This window comes from Schistocerca serialis, chromosome 1 (assembly GCF_023864345.2).
Source record: "Schistocerca serialis cubense isolate TAMUIC-IGC-003099 chromosome 1, iqSchSeri2.2, whole genome shotgun sequence".
NCBI lineage: Eukaryota > Metazoa > Arthropoda > Insecta > Orthoptera > Acrididae > Schistocerca > Schistocerca serialis.
The window spans coordinates 1,143,525,061-1,143,544,372 of record NC_064638.1 but is presented as its reverse complement, the minus strand read 5'-3'; the positions used below and the strand labels follow the sequence as shown (position 1 = coordinate 1,143,544,372).

The window sequence follows — 19,312 nt, the reverse complement described above, 5'->3', positions numbered from 1 at the left end:
GTCCGTATAGCGCCCTGTATATTTAGAATGTCACTACATCCCCAGTACAGACGGATTCTTTTCGAACGTATCGTGGATCATTTACATATGTTGCGCAGACATTTTAACAGTATCCATTTGATACTGGGAATAAAACTAGCCACGTAACTTTTAAGGGCAAGTGATATTACATCCTGCTTCTTTGCGATAGGTGTCACAGTTCAGATACACTCAATTTTTGGTACTTTTCGGTATGATACGGCACTTTATAGTATTACAGAGCCTGACGTACATTTTTGCAGTGATAGTCTTGCAAAACGACTTGACAGTACGATAGTACACTTTTGCAAGTGTCCGAGAAACACCGAATTTGTCACACATTAGCGATTATATCCCTGCTAATTCGTCCTTTTTTCTGCTATTTCTGCGTATTTATTTTCTCGTTTTTGCGACCTAAAGCACAATATTTCTTACTGGTGACACTTTGAAGTATTTATTTAACGCATTTTACGTACTTGCTCCCAGTTTATTAAATAAATAGTAAACTGCGTGATCTATATACACAATCGACAAGTCACTGATAAATGCTTGGAGGATAGTATTTGCTGAAACAACTAACTATTCCCTTTCCTGTTCCACTAGCAAATTTACGAGAGGTAGCGATTGTTTGTAAGCTTTTGTACGAGCCGTAATATCTAGTATATAGTCATAAAATCTTAAAAAATAGGTCTACAGAATCAAGCCTTAATTATAATGCGTCTCGAAATTTTTAAACATATACAGTGTCTCTTAATAATATGATAACTATAATTAGAGCTACATGGTATGTACCCATGATAAGTTACTATCCCTCGTTTCACATATTTTTATTTGCATCCGTAGCAACAACAGTAATTCACCATCGCTATTACACTATCAACAAACGGTGAAACACAACAAAAACTCTTGATATTATAAACTTCAAACGCTGCAGAAAGCGCACACGCCCAGGGAAGTCCCGAAAACACGTGACAATCCTGGTTTAATGTTGACAACATGCGCAGAACGCAATGCTCACTCCAGAGATATTTACTCTATGAATGCAGTGAACGACCGTGCCGGCCGCGGTGGTCTCGCGGTTCTACGCGCGCAGTCCGGAACCGTGCGACTGCTACGGTCGCAGGTTCGAATCCTGCCTCGGGCATGGATGTGTGTGATGTCCTTAGGTTAGTTAGGTTTAAGTAGTTCTAAGCTCAGAGCTATTCTAGCGAACGACCGTCGCAGGCAGCAAGAGGAGAACCGCACCGGAAATGACCGCGGAGAAGCCCTCGGACGTTGGCGCGCCAGGTACATATAGTCTGCGACCGCGAGCTCGGCTCCAGTTCACCACGCACGCACTCCGCTACTCGACTCGCTGCGGCTCACATCGTTGCCGTCGCTCGCGCGGCCAACGCCACTAGCCCAACGCCATGCCGAGAAGTAGGAATGGAGGAAGAGGCAAGATTGCTGCTGCTGTGGAGCTCCTACTAAACGCAGTCGGGAGCAACGGTTGCGGCAACAAGAAGAAGAAGCGGAAGCCTGAGGCACAATTACAGTGCTATAAGTGTCAAAAGCTTGGACACATGGCCAAAGAATGCGACGGTGTGGTTGCGTGTGTTAAGTGCGGGAAACCACACGACACACGCAACTGCACCAAACCAAGGGGTACTGAAGCGCTGTGCGTAAAGTGCGGTGGCTCGCACGCCGCAAACGCGCGCAGCTGCAGTTACCTGAAGGCGTGGAAACAGCGGAAGTTGGCCACCACTCACGAAGAGGTGGCCCAAGAAGAAGAAATGGTGGTCACCCCGCCCCCCTGCCTTAGTAGGGGAAGCGGGCTGCGCCACCAAGACGACGTGGACGCCTTCCGCCAAGCACTGCGGGAAGCCAACGAGGACGCAATCACTGCGCTCAAATCCGCCCTGGTGGAGGACAGAGCGGCCCTGAGAGCGGAACTCGAAGAGACGCGCCAGGAGGTGACTCATCTAAGGGTCGCCTTGTACCTCGCGTCCCGCACGAAGACGGACGTGGCACCGACCCCCACCTGTACGGCGGTAGACGCGGCAACAGAAACGACCGCCTCCCTGGCCGACGCGGCAACGCAGGTTGCTAGGGAGGTGGTCATACAGTCGGGGAAAACCACCGACAACAAGGAGACGGCCTCCTCGGAAGCAGTCGTCACTCCTGTCTCTGCGGAAACGCAGACGACACAGGAAGTGCCGATGGAGACCGAGGGAGAAGAAGAAGACGAGCCGTTCGAGTGCCTCCCCCTCCCCAACAAGAACTGTGTGAGGGAGGTGCTCACCAAGATCGCCGATTCCCTGCGAGACGGTAGCTACCCCCATCATGATCATCCTTACCCTTTCACGGTAGATAACATCCCTCCCCTTCCCCACAAACCTTATCCTTTCCACTGGGGGTGCGAACCCTTGAACCAGAAGCTGCACGGGAGGGAACTCACCAGGCGTGGAGATCTGGAGCTCATAAACAAGCACCCGATCCTCACGGACGAGGACTGGAAATACATGACTGAGGAAGCAGTCAAATACATTCGGACACAGACGCCGCCAGTGGACTACTCCCGCCTGAAGAAAATAGAATTCGGGCAGCCAGGAAGCATTAAGAGGAAGAAGAACAAGAAGCCGCCGGAATCAGCAGGCAGATAAGCTCCTGCATCCACAGAAACCAGAGGCCAGACCAACACGCGTAGAAAAACATTCCAAACAGAGAGGACTTCAGGAGGAACAGGTCAAACAGCTTAAACTCCGCTACCTCGGGCCAAGGCAGGCCCGTCAATATAGTGAGTGAGTGAGTGAGTCGGACCCATTCCCGCTCAGGCTGCGGAGGTGAGCTGATCGCTGCACGCTAAGCGATCGTTTGCTATCGCTCCCCAGCATGTGGGGATGACGCGGAGAGGGAGGCAAAGCCGCCGCCCTGCTGCAATTGATGGGCCTCGTGCTTGGCGCAGCAGAAGACGGGGAATGCAAGAAGACGGCGGAGCGGAAGGAGCAGTGCTCTTACTGCCAAAAACTCGGCCATGTTGCCAAATATTGTCGGATTCCAAGCACACAATTCGCGCCGCTGCACGAAGAAGGACGCCACACGCTGTTGCGCCAATTGTGGCGGCGCTCACGCGGCGAATTACCGCAGCTGCAGCTTCATCAAGAACTGGAGTCGCGGTGATAAAGCTAGGCGGAGACTCAAGACCACCAAGAAGGCGGATACAGCCGCAGCTGTTGCGTCCTCGCCACCCTCCGCCTTCGGCGGAATCGTGGTGGCCGATGACGCGGCTGTCCCACCGGACGCAGTCAGCGAGGCGTGCGCCAGGGTGCGCGCCGCCGCCGACGAAGAAATTGCTGCCCTGAAAGCCGCAATGGGGGAAGAGAGGGTATACCGATTAGGTTCCTTTCAGATTACGCTGATACAATAGCTCCCTACTTAGCAATCATATACAACCGCTCGCTCACCGATAGATCTGTGCCTACAGTTTGGAAAATTGCGCAGATCGCACCAGTGTTTAAGAAGGGTAGTAGTATTTTGATTTTATAAATATTTTAGGTTTTTTATTAAGATTATTGATTTAATTTTAAAATTTTTGTAATAATGATAGAATTAGTATATTTATTTGTATAAAATTTTTACCTTGCAAACTTATTATAAGGAACTAGGCAAAATTGATTTCCGCCTGTTTATCAAAAAAATGTCCTCTTGAAAATATTTTGAGATCTGGCCTGCTCACTGAACGGATTTTAAAAAGAGCCGCCGTATTTAGACCGTGCAAAGGAAGCATAATCATTAGTCTCTTAATTAGTGGCTGGAATGAATGGCTTGACGAGAAATCAACTGTCTCTTAATAAATTTTTGAATTTAACTTTTGAGTCAAAAGGCTTAAATTCTTCTTTAGGACGAGAAGACCCTATAGAGCTTAACATTTTACTTTTATATAGTTTCTTGTTTGTCGTTCTATATTTAATGATGATGTTTTGTTGGGGTGACATGAAGAATAAATGAACTCTTCATTAGTATATCATTGATTTATCTTTTTATTTTGATCCATAATTTATGATCATAACATTAAGTTACCTTAGGGATAACAGCGTAATTGTTTTTGACGTCGGTTTGCAGTAGGGTTTTGGGGCATATACTGTATTCAAACATTATGAATCACCTCAAAGGGAACGATCTATTGATACGTAATCAGCATGGTTTCAGAAAACATCGTTCTGGTGCTACGCAGCTAGCTCTTTATTCGCACGAAGTGATGGCCGCTATCGACAGGGGATCTCAAGTTGATTCCGTATTTCTAGATTTCCGGAAAGCTTTTGACACCGTTCCTCACAAGCGACTTCTAATCCAGCTGCGGGCCTATGGGGTATCGTCTCAGTTGTGCGACTGGATTCGTGATTTCCTGTCAGGAAGGTCGCAGTTCGTAGTAATAGACGGCAAATCATCGAGTAAAACTCAAGTGATATCAGGTGTTCCCCAGGGAAGCGCCCTGGGACCTCTGCTGTTCCTGATCTATATAAATGACCTGGGTGACAATCTGAGCAGTTGTCTTAGGTTGTTCGCAGATGATGCTGTAATTTACCGTCTAATAAGGTCATCCGAAGACCAGTATCAGTTGCAAAGCGATTTAGAAAAGATTGCTGTATGGTGTGGCAGGTGGCAGTTGACGCTAAATAACGAAAAGTGTGAGGTGATCCACATGAGTGCCAAAAGAAATCCGTTGGAATTCGATTACTCGATAAATAGTACAATTCTCAAGACTGTCAATTCAACTAAGCACCTGGGCGTTAAAATTACGAACAACTTCAGTTGGAAAGACCACATAGATAATATTGTGGGGAAGGCGAGCCAAAGGTTACGTTTTATTGTCAGGACACTTAGAAGATGCAAAAAGTCTGCTAAAGAGACAGCTTACACTCACTCGTTCGTCCTCTGTTAGAATATTGCTGCGCGGTGTGGGATCCTTATCAGGTGGGACTGACAGAGGACATCGAAAGGGTGCAAAAAAGGGCAGCTCGTTTTGTATTATCACGTTATAGGAGAGAGAGTGTGGCAGATATGATACGCAAGTTCGGATGGAAATCACTAAAGCAAAGACGTTTTTCGTCGCGGCGAGATCTATTTACGATATTTCAGTCACCAACTTTTTGTTCCGAATGCGAAAATATTTTGTTGTGCCCAACCTACATAGGTAGGAATGATCATCAAAATAAACTATGAGAAGTCAGAGCTCGAACAGAAAGGTTTAGGTGTTCGTTTTTCCCACGCGCTGTCCGGGAGTGGAATGGTAGAGAGATAGTATGATTGTGGTTCGATGAACCCTCTGCCAAGCACTTAAATGTGAATTGCAGAGTAATCATGTAGATGTAGAACACTTCAAGCCGAACTGGCGGAGTTTCACCAGCTGGTGCACAGTCTCCGTGATGCGCTGGCCAGCCAGCCCCACCCAGCACAGAAGGAGGATGCTGACACGCAGACTGCCACCCCCGTGGAACCTCTAGTAATACAGGAAGCCACGTGGGTTGTAACACAAGACGGAGCCGCACAGACAATCGTCGCGGCGAAGAACAAGGCAACCCAGGTCATCATGGAGGACGCCCCTTGCCCCCTCTTCAAGATGCAGTTGCAGAAGATAAGTCTCCGTTCATTTGGACACTCTCAGGTGCTACAACGCCCGCCCTCCTCTCACCCCTGCAGAGTGGGAAGTTCTCGTCGCCACGATAGAAAAAGCCGAGAACGCAAGCAAAGAAGAAGGGTCTAGGACCACTGAAGACGCCGAAGCCGCCGGCTTTGAGGCTGCGATAGACCCTGTAGTGTGACAAGCAGACACATACAAGAAGAAGAAGGACAAGAAGAAGTACCTTGACGCCGGGAGACCTTAGAAGACCCTCCTCATCACCGCGCCGGACACCCTTCATCACCACCATCAACCATTCGCCCTGACAGTCGTCGACTGACAGTCTTTGGCGTCAACCGGGCCAGTCTAGTCCCCTGCCAGACGCATGGTCATCGTCCGATTCGTAGGTTACAGTACGCTTGTTCGCCGACTGCTTGAATACTGCCCAGCAGTGTGGGATCCGTACCAGATACGGTTGATAGAAGAGATAGAGAAGATCCAACGGAGAACAGGATCATATAGTAATCGCGAAAGCGTTACGGAGATGATAGATAAACTCCAGTGGAAGACTCTACAGGAGAGACGCTCAGTAGCTCGGTACGGGCTTTTGTTGAAGTTTCGAGAAGATACCTTCACCGAGGAGTCAAGCAGTATATTGCTCCCTCCTACATATATCTCGCGAAAAGACCATGAGGATAAAATCAGAGAGATTAGAGCTCACACAGAGGCATACCGACAATCCTTATTTCCACGAGCAATACGGGACTGGAATAGAAGGGAGAACCGATAGAGGTACTCAAGGTACCCTCTGCCACACACCGTCAGGTGGCTTGCGGAGTATGGATGTAGATGTAGATGTAGATGTCCCTGACCGGCAGTAACAGTATTCCATAACTATGCACATCATCCCAGTAAACCCCAAACGTCCCAGCTTTCAACCCGTCATTGTGAAGGAAATGTCTCACGACAACAAACTCCTCCTTACCTCCTCAAGAAGAGGAATCTTAAGTGCGAATAGAGAGAGAGAGAGCTCGGCTCCAGTTCACCACCGACAGCGGAGGGTGAAGCTTTGACAATGCCAGCCACTCGTGCTGGCGAAACGTCAGTGAAAACATCAGACGAACGTCGGCCGAAGAACCCGAGGCAGAAACGAACAGGTAGTTTGTCAAAGGTGAGTCATTCACCTTTCTGTTGGTCACTGACAGCGCGTACCTAGTTATTAGTGTGGACACTCTGTCTGTAGTAAGCTGCCGTCTGGCCTGCGAATGAGTACGCTTTCCCGAGCAGTGCCTCCCTGTGCAGCACGCCGGCCGCTGGAGGCGGTGGGAGGGCCGCCCCCGGCGCCGCCCCCGGCGCCGCCCCCGGCGCCGCCCCCGGCGCCGCCCCCGGCGCCGCCCCCCGCACGCAGGCCACGGCCAGACCACCGTCGCAGCTGCGCAGCCGACGCCTGACTGCCTCACTTCGCCCCTCGACGAAGCTGCCGTCTGCCTCCTGCGGTGAGTTCCGTCACCACGCGTCGTCCACATTCCAGTGTGATTTATGGGGGCATTAGCCGAAATTTATGCTAAAATAACAGAATGTAGCTTTATTTTTTCATAAATCAGAGCTTATAGTTGTCTATTTTTTCATTTTACGAGGGTCGTTCAATAATTAATGTCCCACATTTTTTTTTTTTAAAGCCATTATGTACATAGACAGACGTCCTTGTTGGTGCTTCACATTTGATGTTTGTTCCGTGCGCCGGTGAAGTTTCGAACCGTTCTGGCAGATGGCAGAGCCGTAGTACAGCGTCAAAATTGCGTCTATACAGGGTGTTACAAAGAGGTACGGCCAAACTTTCAGGAAACATTCCTCAGACACAAAGAAAGAAAATATGTTATGTGGACATGTGTCCGAAAACGTTTACTTTCCCTGTTAGAGCTCATTTTATTACTTCTCTTCAAATCACATTAATCATGGAATGGAAACACACAGCAACAGAATGTACCAGCGTGACTTCAAACACTTTGTTACAGTAAATGTTCAAAATCTCCTCCGTTAGCGAGGATACATGCATCCACCCTCCGTCGCATGGAATCCCTGATGCGCTGATGCAGCCCTGGAGAATGGCGTATTGTATCACAGCCGTCCACAATACGAGCACAAAGAGTCTCTACATTTGGTACCGGGGTTGCGTAGACATGAGCTTTCAAATGCCACCGTAAATGAAAGTCAAGAGGGTTGAGGTCAGGAGAGCGTGAAGGCCATGGAATTGGTCCGCCTCTACCAATCCATCGGTCACCGAATCTGTTGTTGAGAAGCGTACGAACACTTCCACTGAAATGTGCAGGAGCTCCATCGTGCATGAACCACATGTTGTGTCATACTTGTAAAGGCACATGTTCTAGCAGCACAGGTAGAGTATCGCGTGTGAAATCATGATAAGCCGGCCACTGGTGGCCGAGCGGTTCTGGCGCTACAGTCAGGAACCGCGCGACCGCTACGGTCGCAGGTTCGAATCCTGCCTCGGGTATGGATGCGTGTGTTGTCCTTAGGTTAGTTAGGTTTAAGTAGTTCTAAGTTCTAGGGGATTTATGATCTCAGCAGACGAGTCCCATAGTGCTCAGAGCCAAATCATGATAACGTGCTCCATTGAGCGAAGGTGGAAGAGCATGGGGCCCAATCAAGACATCACCAACAATGCCTGCCCAAACGTTCACAGAAAATCTGTGTTGATGACGTGATTACACAACTGCGTGCGGATTCTCGTCAGCCCATACATGTTGATTGTGAAAATTTACAATTTGATCACGTTGGAATGAAGCCTCATCCGTAAAGAGAACATTTGCACTGAAATGAGGACTGACACATTGTTGGATGAACCATTCGCAGAGCCCGCAGCTCGTGGTCGTACGGTAGCGTTCTCGCTTCCCACGCCCGGGTTCCCATGTTCGATTCCCGGCCGGGTCAGGGATTTTCTCTGCCTCGTGATGGCTGGGTGTTAAACCTAACTAACCTAAGGACATCACACACATCCATGCCCGAGGCAGGATTCGAACCTGCGGCCGTAGCGGTCGCGCGGTTCCAGACTGTACTGCTTAGAACCGCTCGGCCATCGAGGCCAGCCCCTCAGTATAGGTTATTACATTATGACACTGTAAGAAACTCAGAAAACTCTTATTTCAACACACACATACTCTTTCAACCTAAGTTCTTGTGGCTGGGTTGTATGTGCCGCTGCTTTATGTTACACATTTTTGCCTTTGAGACAGTGTTTACACTTAAATCTTATATGATTATTCAATTTTTTCCTGTTTTCTTTTCTTTTCCTCTTACCAAAATCTCTTCATTCTTTGACAGCTGCCGGCCGGGGTTGCCGAGCGGTTCTAGGCGCTACAGTCTGGAACTACGCTGCTGCTACGGTCGCAGGTTCGAATCCTGCCCCGGGCATGGATGTGTGAGATGCCCTTAGGTTAGTTAGGTTTAAGTAGTTCTAATTTCTAGGGGACTGTTGACCTCAGAAGTTAAGTGGTTCAAATGGCTCTGAGCACTATGGAACTTAACTTCTGAGTTCTAGGCGACTGTGACCTCAGAAGTTAAGTCCCATAGTGCTCAGAGCCATTTGAAGCATTTCTATACTGAGGGAACCAGCGTTTCGACCACGGATACAGTGGCATTGTTCTGGGTCTACTGATGTGCTTTAGTTGTGAGGAGTCGCTTGTATTTTCTCATTGCGGATCAATAAGTATGACGTTACGCCATAATTTTATAAGGTCGTAGTTGTGATTGGTCACTTTAGGTGGAAGGCGTGGGAACTTTATTATAATAGGTTGCTATGGTAGATGGAGTGGGGACCACCTGTTGTCTATTGCTTCTGGCATTGTTTGCTACGGTTGGTGCTCATCGGCGAATGGGACGTGGGCTCCTGTTTAGCTACTGCTGCACGCAGGCAGCCTGATAGCGTTCGCGTCACGCGCTGTTTGTGCAGCCCGTTGGACTCTGAGGCTGACAGACAGGAGTTGGAAAGCTTTTATGCGCCTTCTCTGTTCATGTTGCTGTAGTGGCTTCACCCATAAGTGAACTCAAAGAGCCGTGGAAACAGACGGATGGAGACTAGATGGGCAAGAAAATGACAAACTGCAGCAGCGACGCGCCTACCTTACGTGAAAAATATCACTGACTGGACTGATAAACTCCTCCGTCCGGTTGGTTTCCAGCCTGTCTACCAGAAAAAAAGGAAATGATCGTGTGACGTTGTTGACTGGGAGCCCCCTTCATGGGGAAATTCGGCCGCTGGGTTGCAAATCTTATTTCAGGTGGCGCCACATTAGGTGACTTGCGCGTCTATGATATTGGTCTGGGCGGGCGTCAGTATTAGGCGAACGCCGTAGCACTCAGCTAAGAAGGCAGACTGCCTACCCTGCCAACCACAAGGTTCAGGATGTGCTAGGATCCACAAAGGACAAGACAGATGTTTTGCACACCGCAGGTGTGTACAAGATGGAATGTCAGTGTGCAGAGGTGTACATCGTCGAGACCGACAGGCCGATAGCAACGCACATACCAGAACGTGAGGACTACATTCGCCTGGGCAACACAGGAAGTCTGTAGCGGGCCGAACAGCGACAAGACTTTGGAAGCAAATCAAATTTAATGAAAGCCGTGTATCAGCTAAGCAGCCGGCTTTGACGAAACATAAGACAAGAGAAGCCACAGAAATGATAAAAAAAAAAACCTTACAGCATGAACAAGGACGGGTATAAGCTTGCCCTATCCTGCCTGCCAGCCCACAGAGTCCAACAGGCCACACCAGTAACACGATAGATGTAGTCCTTCACCAGGGAAGACGAATGGAATATTCCAGAATTTAAAACTCGAACAGCTGCTAGCATGAGTTTCTTAGAAGTAGATACCTTAGGGGTTGCGAAGCAACTCAAATAGCTGGATACGGGCAAGTCTTCAGGTCCAGATTGTATACCGATCAGGTTCCTTTCAGATTACGCTGATACAGTAGCTCCCTACTTAGGAATCATATACAACCGCTCGCTCACCGATAGATCTGTACCTACAGATTGGAAAATTGCGCAGGTCGCACCGGTGTTTAAGAAGGGTAGTAGGAGTAATCCATCGAACGACAGACCTATATCATTGACGTCGGTTTGCAGTAGGGTTTTGGAGCATATACTGTATTCAAACATTATGAATCACCTCGAAAGGAACGATCTATTGATACGTAATCAGCATGGTTTCAGAAAACACCGTTCTTGTGCAACGCAGCTAGCTCTTTATTCGCACGAAGTAATGGCCGCTATCGACAGGGGATCTCAAGTTGATTCCGTATTTCTAGTTTTCCGGAAAGCTTTTGACACCGTTCCTCACAAGCGACTTCTAATTCAGCTGCGGGCCTATGGGCGTCGTCTCAGTTGTGCGACTGGGTTCGTGATTTCCTGTCAGGAAGGTCGCAGTTCGTAGTAACAGACGGCAAATCATCGAGTAAAACTGAAGTAATATCAGGTGTTCCCGAGGGAAGCGTCCTGGGACCTCTGCTGTTCCTGATCTATATAAATGACCTGGGTGACAATCTGAGCAGTTCTCTTAGGTTGTTCGCAGATGATGCTGTAATTTACCGTCTAGTAAGGTCATCCGAAGACCAGTATCAGTTGCAAAGCGATTTAGAAAAGATTGCTGTATGGTGTGGCAGGTGGCAGTTGACGCTAAATAACGAAAAGTATGAGGTGATCCATATGAGTTCCAAAAGAAATCCGTTGGAATTCTATTATTCGAGAAATAGTACAATTCTCAAGGCTGTCAATTCAACTAAGTACCTGGGTGTAAAAATTACGAACAACTTCAGCTGGAAAGACCACGTAGATAATATTGTGGGTAAGGCGAGCCAAAGGTTGCGTTTCATTGGCAGGACACTTAGAAGATGCAAAAAGTCCACTAAAGAGACAGCTTACACTACACTCGTTCGTCCTCTGTTAGAATATTGCTGCGTGGTGTGGGATCCTTACCAGGTGGGATTGACGGAGGACATCGAAAGGGTGCAAAAAATAGCAGCTCGTTTTGTATTATCACGTAATAGGGGAGAGAGTGTGGCAGATATGATACGCGAATTGGGATGGAAGTCATTAAAGCAAAGGCGTTTTTCGTCGCGGCGAGATCTATTTACGAAATTTCAGTCACCAACTTTCTCTTCCGAATGCGAAAATATTTTGTTGTGCCCAACCTACATAGGTAGGAATGATCATCAAAATAAATTAAGAGAAATCAGAGCTCGAACAGAAAGGTTTAGGTGTTCGTTTTTCCCGCGCGCTGTTCGGGAGTGGAATGGTAGAGAGATAGTAGGATTGTGGTTCGATGAACCCTCTGCCAAGCACTTAAATGTGAATTGCAGAGTAATCATGTAGATGTAGATGACACGAGTGCTACCGTCGAGTAGCTGCCGCCATGTTGTCCGCATCCAGTAGGAGGAAAACCGTAGCCCATGTCATATTCTCCAACGAGCACCAATCGTAGCAAATAATGCAAATGCAATAGACGACAGAGGATCCCCACTCCCCCCACCATAGCAACCTACCATAGTAAAGTTCCAGCTCCTTCCACCTCAAATGACCAACCATAATTACGACCTTATAAAGTTATGACGTAACGTCATGCTTATCGTTCGGCATTGACATAATGTAAGCGCCTCCTCACAGCTGAGGACCATCAGTAGACCCAAAACAATTCCACTGTAACCGTGGCCGAAACGTTGGTTTCTCCAGTGTAGTTTTTTACATTATGTCGCGGTAAGATACGCAGAAAACTTTTATGTCAACTGAATACGACAGTGGAGGCCTACACAGTTATATGTATGTGTATGTTTTTGATTGTGGTTTTTGTTATACAACGCCTTCATCTGTATAAATATGGACATGTGCATGCAGTAAGTGGTGTGTTTGTGTGTAGCGGTAGGGGATTCTCGTTAGTGGCATCGTTATATCTGAACTACTTCGACTAACTGGATTCCTGGTAAAAAGTATGTGAGAACATCTAATATAGCAGCGCGTCAGCAATCGTGAATAATTTAATGATTACAAAGAATCCGCCTCGGTTGCCAATAGAAACCGGATGTTGACCTAGGTTTCGGCGCGGATAAAAACTGCCTAAAGAGGCATGGTCCAACATTCATACAGAAAGCCCAAAAGTGCAAAAGACTCGCATAAAATGTAAAATAAACGGTACGTGTGTACCATGTCAGCCAGCCGGTGTGGCCGAGCGGCTCTAGGTGCCTCAGTCTGGACACGCGCGACCGCTACAAAAATGGTTCAAATGGTTCTGAGCACTATGGGACTTAACATCTGTGGTCATCAGTCCCCTAGAACTTAGAACTACTTAAACCTAACTAACCTAAGGACAACACACACATCCATGCCCGAGGCAGGATTCGAACCTGCGACCGTAGCAGTCGCGCGGTTCCGGACTGCGCGCCTAGAACCGCTAGACCACCGCGGCCGGCGCGCGACCGCTACGGTCGCAGCTTCGGATCCTGCCTCGGGCATGGATGTGTGTGATGTCTTTATATTACTTATGTTTAAGTAGTTTTAAGTTCTAGGGGACTGATGATCTCAGATGTAAAGTCCCATAGTGCTCAGAGCCATTTGAACCATTTTTGTACCATGTCAATAGCTGTACTTAGCTCAAACGTCAGAAGCGTGCTTCCTCACCCCATCCAACGTTCGGTGGGCCGCGGGCTCTCAGTTTATCTTAGAGCTAGCGGCCTACTGAACGTTGGATGGGGTGAGGAAGCACGCTTCTGACGTTTGAGCTAAGTACAACTATTGACATGGTACACACGTACCGTTTATTTTACATTTTATGCGAATTTTTTGCACTTTTGGGCTTTCTGTATTAATGTTGGACCGTGCCCCTTAAGGTAGTTTGTAGTTTTAGTGTGTTACGAAGAAGGCGTGGTTATCCGCGCCGAAACCTAGGTCAACATCCGGTTTCTATTTGCAGTCGAGACGGATTCTTTATAATCATTAAAAAGTATGTGTATCTGATGAGTGTGTTTCAAGATATCTGCACAAGAGTCAGAAGGGACTGCTGCTCACACGACTAGTATTGACAAAATGAGGCACCTCTTTCAGTGGAGGGCAACAGTTACTTGAGAACAGCATTATGAGGTCAAAAAACTCACTGTTAGCAATCAATGTGACAAAATGTGAGAAGAGAATTTCTTGAGAGACAGAATGTAATACTTTTTGATAGAGAGTGCGTGTACACTTAGAGAGGGTAATGCATCTGTAAACCTGTACCTTAATATACTGGGTGATCAAAAAGTCAGTATAAATTTGAAAACTGAATAAATCACGGAATAATGTAGATAGAGAGGTACAAATTGACACACATGCTTGGAATGACATGGGGTTTTATTAGAACCAAAAAAATACAAAATTTCAAAAAATGTCCGACAGATGGCGCTTCATCTGATCAGAATAGCAATAATTAGCATAACAAAGTAAGACAAAGCAAAGATGATGTTCTTTACAGGAAATGCTCAATATGTCCACCATAATTCCTCAACAATAGCTGTAGTCGAGTAATAATGTTGTGAACAGCACTGTAAAGCATGTCCGGAGTTATGGTGAGGCATTGGCGTCGGATGTTGTCTTTCAGCATCCCTAGAGATGTCTGTCGATCACGATACACTTGCGACTTCAGGTAACCCCAAAGCCAATAATCGCACGGACTAAGGTTTGGGGACCTGGAAGGCCAAGCATGACGAAAGTGGCGGATGAGCACACGATGGTCACCAAACGACGCTAGCAAGAGATCTTTCACGCGTCTAGTAATATGGGGTGGAGGGCCATGATGCATAAACATCGTATGTTCCAGCAGGTGTTTATCAGCCAGGCTGGGGATGATGCGATTCTGTAACATATCGGCGTGCCTCTCACCCGTCACGGTAGCAGTGACAAAACCAGAATCACGCATTTCCTCGAAGAAAAAAGGCCCGATAACGGTAGATGTGGTAAATCCAACCCATACCGTGACTTTCTCGTCGTGCAATGGAGTTTCCACGACAGTTCTAGGATTTTCGGTAGCCCAAATTCTGCAGTTGTGGGCGTTGACAGCCCCATGGAGCGTGAAATGGGCTTCTTCGGTCCACAACACGTTACTCAACCAATCGTCATCTTCCGCAATCTTTTGAAACGCCCATAACGCAAATGCTCTCCACTTCACTAAATCGCCAGGGAACAGTTCATGATGCCGATAGATTTTGTACGGATAGCAACGGAGGGTACGCCTAAGTGCCAACCAAACAGTTGTGTATGGAATGCCGGTGCAACATGCGACTGCATGAGCGCCGACTTCCCCATGCATAGACGAACCCGCTACAGTCTACATTTCTTCATGAACTGTGTCCACAGCATTACGCCTTGTGCTTGGTCGGCCACTATCGTATAAACAACCCGTGACTTCGAACTTCGAAATCATTCTCGCCAGAGCTGCATTTGTCAACGGACCTTTACCCGTTCATGTCCCCTTCCTATGGCGATAGGATTGTAATGCTGAACTAGCACATTCCCCATTCTGATAATACAGCTTCACTAAAAGCGCCTTTTCAGGTAACGTCAACAGCTGTGACTGCTGACGCATCTGATTCTCTCTCTCTCTTTTTTTTTTACGTTATTGTGATTTCATTCCTCCGCCCCATATGGGCTGGGGAGGGCTGTCAGCGGCACAATCCGCCGCTGTTCAGCCGAGTGACATGACAACTTAAAGTAAGAATAAAATGTTACATACATAAGGCGATAAAAAAGGGGAACTTAAAACAGAATAATGGGAGAAAATGGAGACGTTCATGGAGACAGTTAAAAAAGTCACCAGAAAGTTAAAAAAACAGTTGGCGATTCTTAAAACACAGAGAAGACACTGAATGGACATGCACAGGTTAAAAGTCGGCCACAGTATTAAAAACACTCCAGAACAACACACTTAAAACCCACTTGTAGAACACAAGACAAAGAATAAAACTGCCAGGTAGGAGCTGCCGAGGGAAAGGTGAGAGAGGATGGAAAAGGAGGGGAGAGCAAGGGGTAGCAGGAGAAGTGGTGAGATGAAGAGAGGAGGGGCGTCAGCGGGTACACGGAGAGGCAGGAGACACATGGGGTGGGAGATGAAGAGGGAAAACAGGGCAGGAGCTAGTGCAGAGACACTGAAAGGGGGCACAGGAGAGGTAGGGGGAGTAGGAGGGGGAAGACGCTCAGGAGGAGAGAGGGGGAGGAGAGGGAGCCCTGAGGAGGAGGCAAGAAGATGGGGTTAGAGTTGGTAGGAAGGGGAGATGTCAGGGCAAAGCTCATCATCCGGGAGGGGTAAATGGTGGATGTTGTGTTGGGAAAGGAGATGGAGCGTGTGGAGATGGAGAGAGGGTGGGATACAACGGTAAAGGCGCGGCAACTGGGTGGGGGTGGAGAGGAAGGGAGACACCAGGGGGTGAGGGGGATCAAGGTGGCAGACAATATATAGTGTGCGATTGTGTTCAAGGAAAAGGAGAAGGTGGGGGAAGGGGATGAGGTCGTAGATTCTCTCTCTCATTACAGCTCCTTTTATACACGATTGTCATGCGCAGTCACTGACGTTTTGCTGTACAGCGCCATCTGTCGGACATTTTGTGAACTTTGTTTTTTTTTTTTTGTTCTAATGAAACCCCATGTCATTCCAAGCATGTGTGTCAATTTTTTACCTCTCTATCTACATTATTCCGTGGTTTATTAAGTTTTCAAATTTATACTGACGTTTTGATCACCCGCTACATAGACTTTCCGACCGTTTTGTATCATAGAAGGGACAGGACTGAGAGTGGTCATTTGTCTCTCTGGACAGATGAATTTTTAGAACTGTGCATAATTGTGCTTCTAGTATATTTTTCTTCGACACGTTGCATGTTTGTAGTAAAGTGTAAGAATTTCTTTGTTCTGTGCAGGAACCTTTCTGGAGAGGAGAGAGCCGATAGGCTGACAGATGCAGCTTTTGATGGGCAAGTGGCCGAGCTGCGTGCTCTGCTCGCAGCCGGGGCGGACATCGAAGCGCTGGACAGTTCAGGGTGGACTGCTCTGCACGCGGCAGCGAGGGCGGGAAACGTACAGGCCTTGAAGTGTCTGCTGGCGGCGGGGGCAGACGTGGGAGGGAGAATCGACGGTGGGTTCAGCGCCCTGCATTGGGCAGCAACATTGGAATATTCGGACTTGGCGAAGTGCCTGCTGGAGGCGCGGGCAGATGTGGGCGCCAGGGATGGCTACCAGAAGACGCCTCTGCACTGGGTTGCAGCGAAAGGCCATTTGGCTGTGGTGCGGCTGCTCTGTGCGGCCTCAGCAGAAGTCAATGCCAGGGATCAGTGGGGGTCTACTCCGCTGCACTACGCTGCGTCCTATGACTACACAGAGGTGGCGGCTGCGATGTTGGAGGTAGGAGCGGACAGGACGGTCAGGGATGAGGATGAGCTCACGCCACTGGACATCGCCACGGACAAGCAAAACCAGAAGCTCATAGACGTACTAAGAAGAACCTAGCAGTCCAACAAACATCTCTGGAGAAAAAAAAAACTAACATGAATTTTCGTTGTTTTTAGTATAAAGAATAGAACAAATTCTAATTTTTGTACCCATATAAACTAATGAAAGCAACATTAGGCAAGCTTGCTATTGTGAAAACTCAACAAAAATCTGTGTACACTCCATTACAAATAGTCGATTATTGAAAAGCATGTTGTAGGAGCATGATTGGTGCTGCATGAAACAGTTGCAAATTTCAACAGGAATCAATTACTGGTGTATAAGCTGTATGCTTGGAATGCACCTTCAGTTCAGATATAGGACTAAACTTACTTCTGTGTCTGCCGAGTGGACCACACAGTAATTTATGTCTCAACGATATTACTAGGAATATGCGTACCATATCAGTTCTGTTCCCAGACTGAATCTACCGATGTGTCTACTGTGTGTACTGTAGACACATCAGGATATTAATACTTAGTGTGTTAGTTACAACGTGTGACACTGTGTAACCTCCCCCTCACTTATCGACCTTAATGACAGTAAAAATTAAACTGCGTGTACCTAATGGTAATTTGGGAAAAGCAATCGTCACCGAAGTTAATCTGCCAGTAAAGAGGGAGGAAAGGGTTACATCTAAATAAAAGGAAAAATGCAAATGAAACTGGTGGAAATTAATTTTGAAAATGGGTAAAGTTAATAAGAAAGTAAATGTGCGGTCGTTACGTTAATAGTTAACTGGCGTTAATTAGATATTTGAGATTTGGGGAAAATTACGGTCGCCAGTCCTATGGACAACTACTATAATAACTGAAAAAGAAAGGTTATTGCACATATAATTAGCACTAAAAGCGTGGCAACTGAAGGTTGACACGTGTTGTGTGAAAACTGAATGTTTGTCAGATGTAATAAATTTCGCTACACTCTGACTTAACTTAGCAAAAGAATAAATAAAACTGGAAGATTGAAAGTTAATTTAGTGACTGAAATTAACAGTGAACTTTGTTTCTGAAGCACTACGTAATTCAGTAAAATAAGGTTAGTCATGGGCTACCTCAACAATCATTTCAAAAGCTACTTGAATCTACACAATTTAGTAATAAGAGATTTAACTTTGAACTTGAGTTAAATGATTCTCAACAATTAACAATAGTAAAATTTAGTAGGTACCAAGCTGAGCTACAGTCACAGGTAAGCTAAAATATGGTAACAAAACTCGCACTCTTAATTTGTGCTTGTGTAATCTAAATATTGTAGCCAGCTATGAATACTTCAACTGAACTTTGAAATTAAAGCAGTGAAATGGAATGATATTACTTTAATGCTGGCGTTTGAATTTCAACGACACTCGATTTCATTCCGGAAAAGGAAGGGACCCTGCTTGGTAATGCAATTGGGACAATGAGCAACAAAGGTTCATGCTAAGTTGCTGTAATTTTGTGAGGCAAATGGAACAGTTTGAAAAGCTGAGGTCTGCGATACAGTTATAAAACTTTACGTGCTTCCAGTCTTCCTTGTTGGTTGATTGAAGGTTTGAAATCGTCGATCGAGGAGGTGGCGACAGTCACTCATTGTCGGCCGTCGCTGTTGCAAAAGCTGGATGTTGGCGCGCCTTCTTCTCGACACGGTCACCAGGCGAAACAGGCTCTTGATGTGCGCCAGCTAATGCTTTCCGTCCGCGACACCGTGTCAGAAACTATCATAGCAAGTCGAGCGCAATTAAATGCTGCCAGACCCCAAAAGCGCGGCAACTCTCGGGAGCGTCACTCAACACACCGCCCTACTCCAGCCAGACTCTGCTCTGCCCGCGCTCCACGCGGCAGAGTTAACACTCCCAAAAATCCTAAACACTTTGGTTCTCCACACGACCTATCGATGTAATCGTTCGATAGCATAGTTTTCCCTATGCAAGACCCAGCGTAAAAATACAAATAGTATTTGCAAAACAAACCAATTATAAATCGACATAAATGCATATATATTTTGTATGGAGTGTAGCCATGTATGGAAGTGAAACATGGACGGTAAATAGTTTGGACAAGAAGAGAATAGAAGCTTTTGAAATGTGGTGCTACAGAAGAATCTACATCTACATCTATACTCCGCGAGCCACCTTACGGTGTGTGGCGGAGGGTACTTATTGTACCACTATCTGATCCCCCCTTCCCTGTTACAT

General features: G+C 47.0%; 1 protein-coding gene across 1 annotated transcript; it reads left to right on the top strand.

Annotated features, from left to right (window-relative positions):
* The first annotated feature begins 3,031 nt into the window (after positions 1-3,031).
* Positions 3,032-17,154, top strand: LOC126456010 (ankyrin repeat, PH and SEC7 domain containing protein secG-like). The gene is made up of 4 exons (XM_050091769.1): positions 3,032-3,382; positions 5,405-5,517; positions 6,905-7,147; positions 16,569-17,154. Exons 1-4 carry the CDS (start codon positions 3,032-3,034, stop codon positions 17,152-17,154), a joined length of 1,293 nt encoding a protein of 430 aa, XP_049947726.1.
* Positions 17,155-19,312: the final 2,158 nt, after the last annotated feature.

Excerpts from the sequence above, each read along its gene's own strand:
- LOC126456010 (XM_050091769.1), top strand. The coding sequence starts at position 3,032 with ATGTTGCCAAATATTGTCGGATTCCAAGCACACAATTCGCGCCGCTGC. Across the intron at positions 3,383-5,404 it reads CCGCAATGGGGGAAGAGAGG|CTGGTGCACAGTCTCCGTGA; the intron begins GTATACCGATTA and ends GAGTTTCACCAG. Across the intron at positions 7,148-16,568 it reads CACGCGTCGTCCACATTCCA|GAACCTTTCTGGAGAGGAGA; the intron begins GTGTGATTTATG and ends TGTTCTGTGCAG.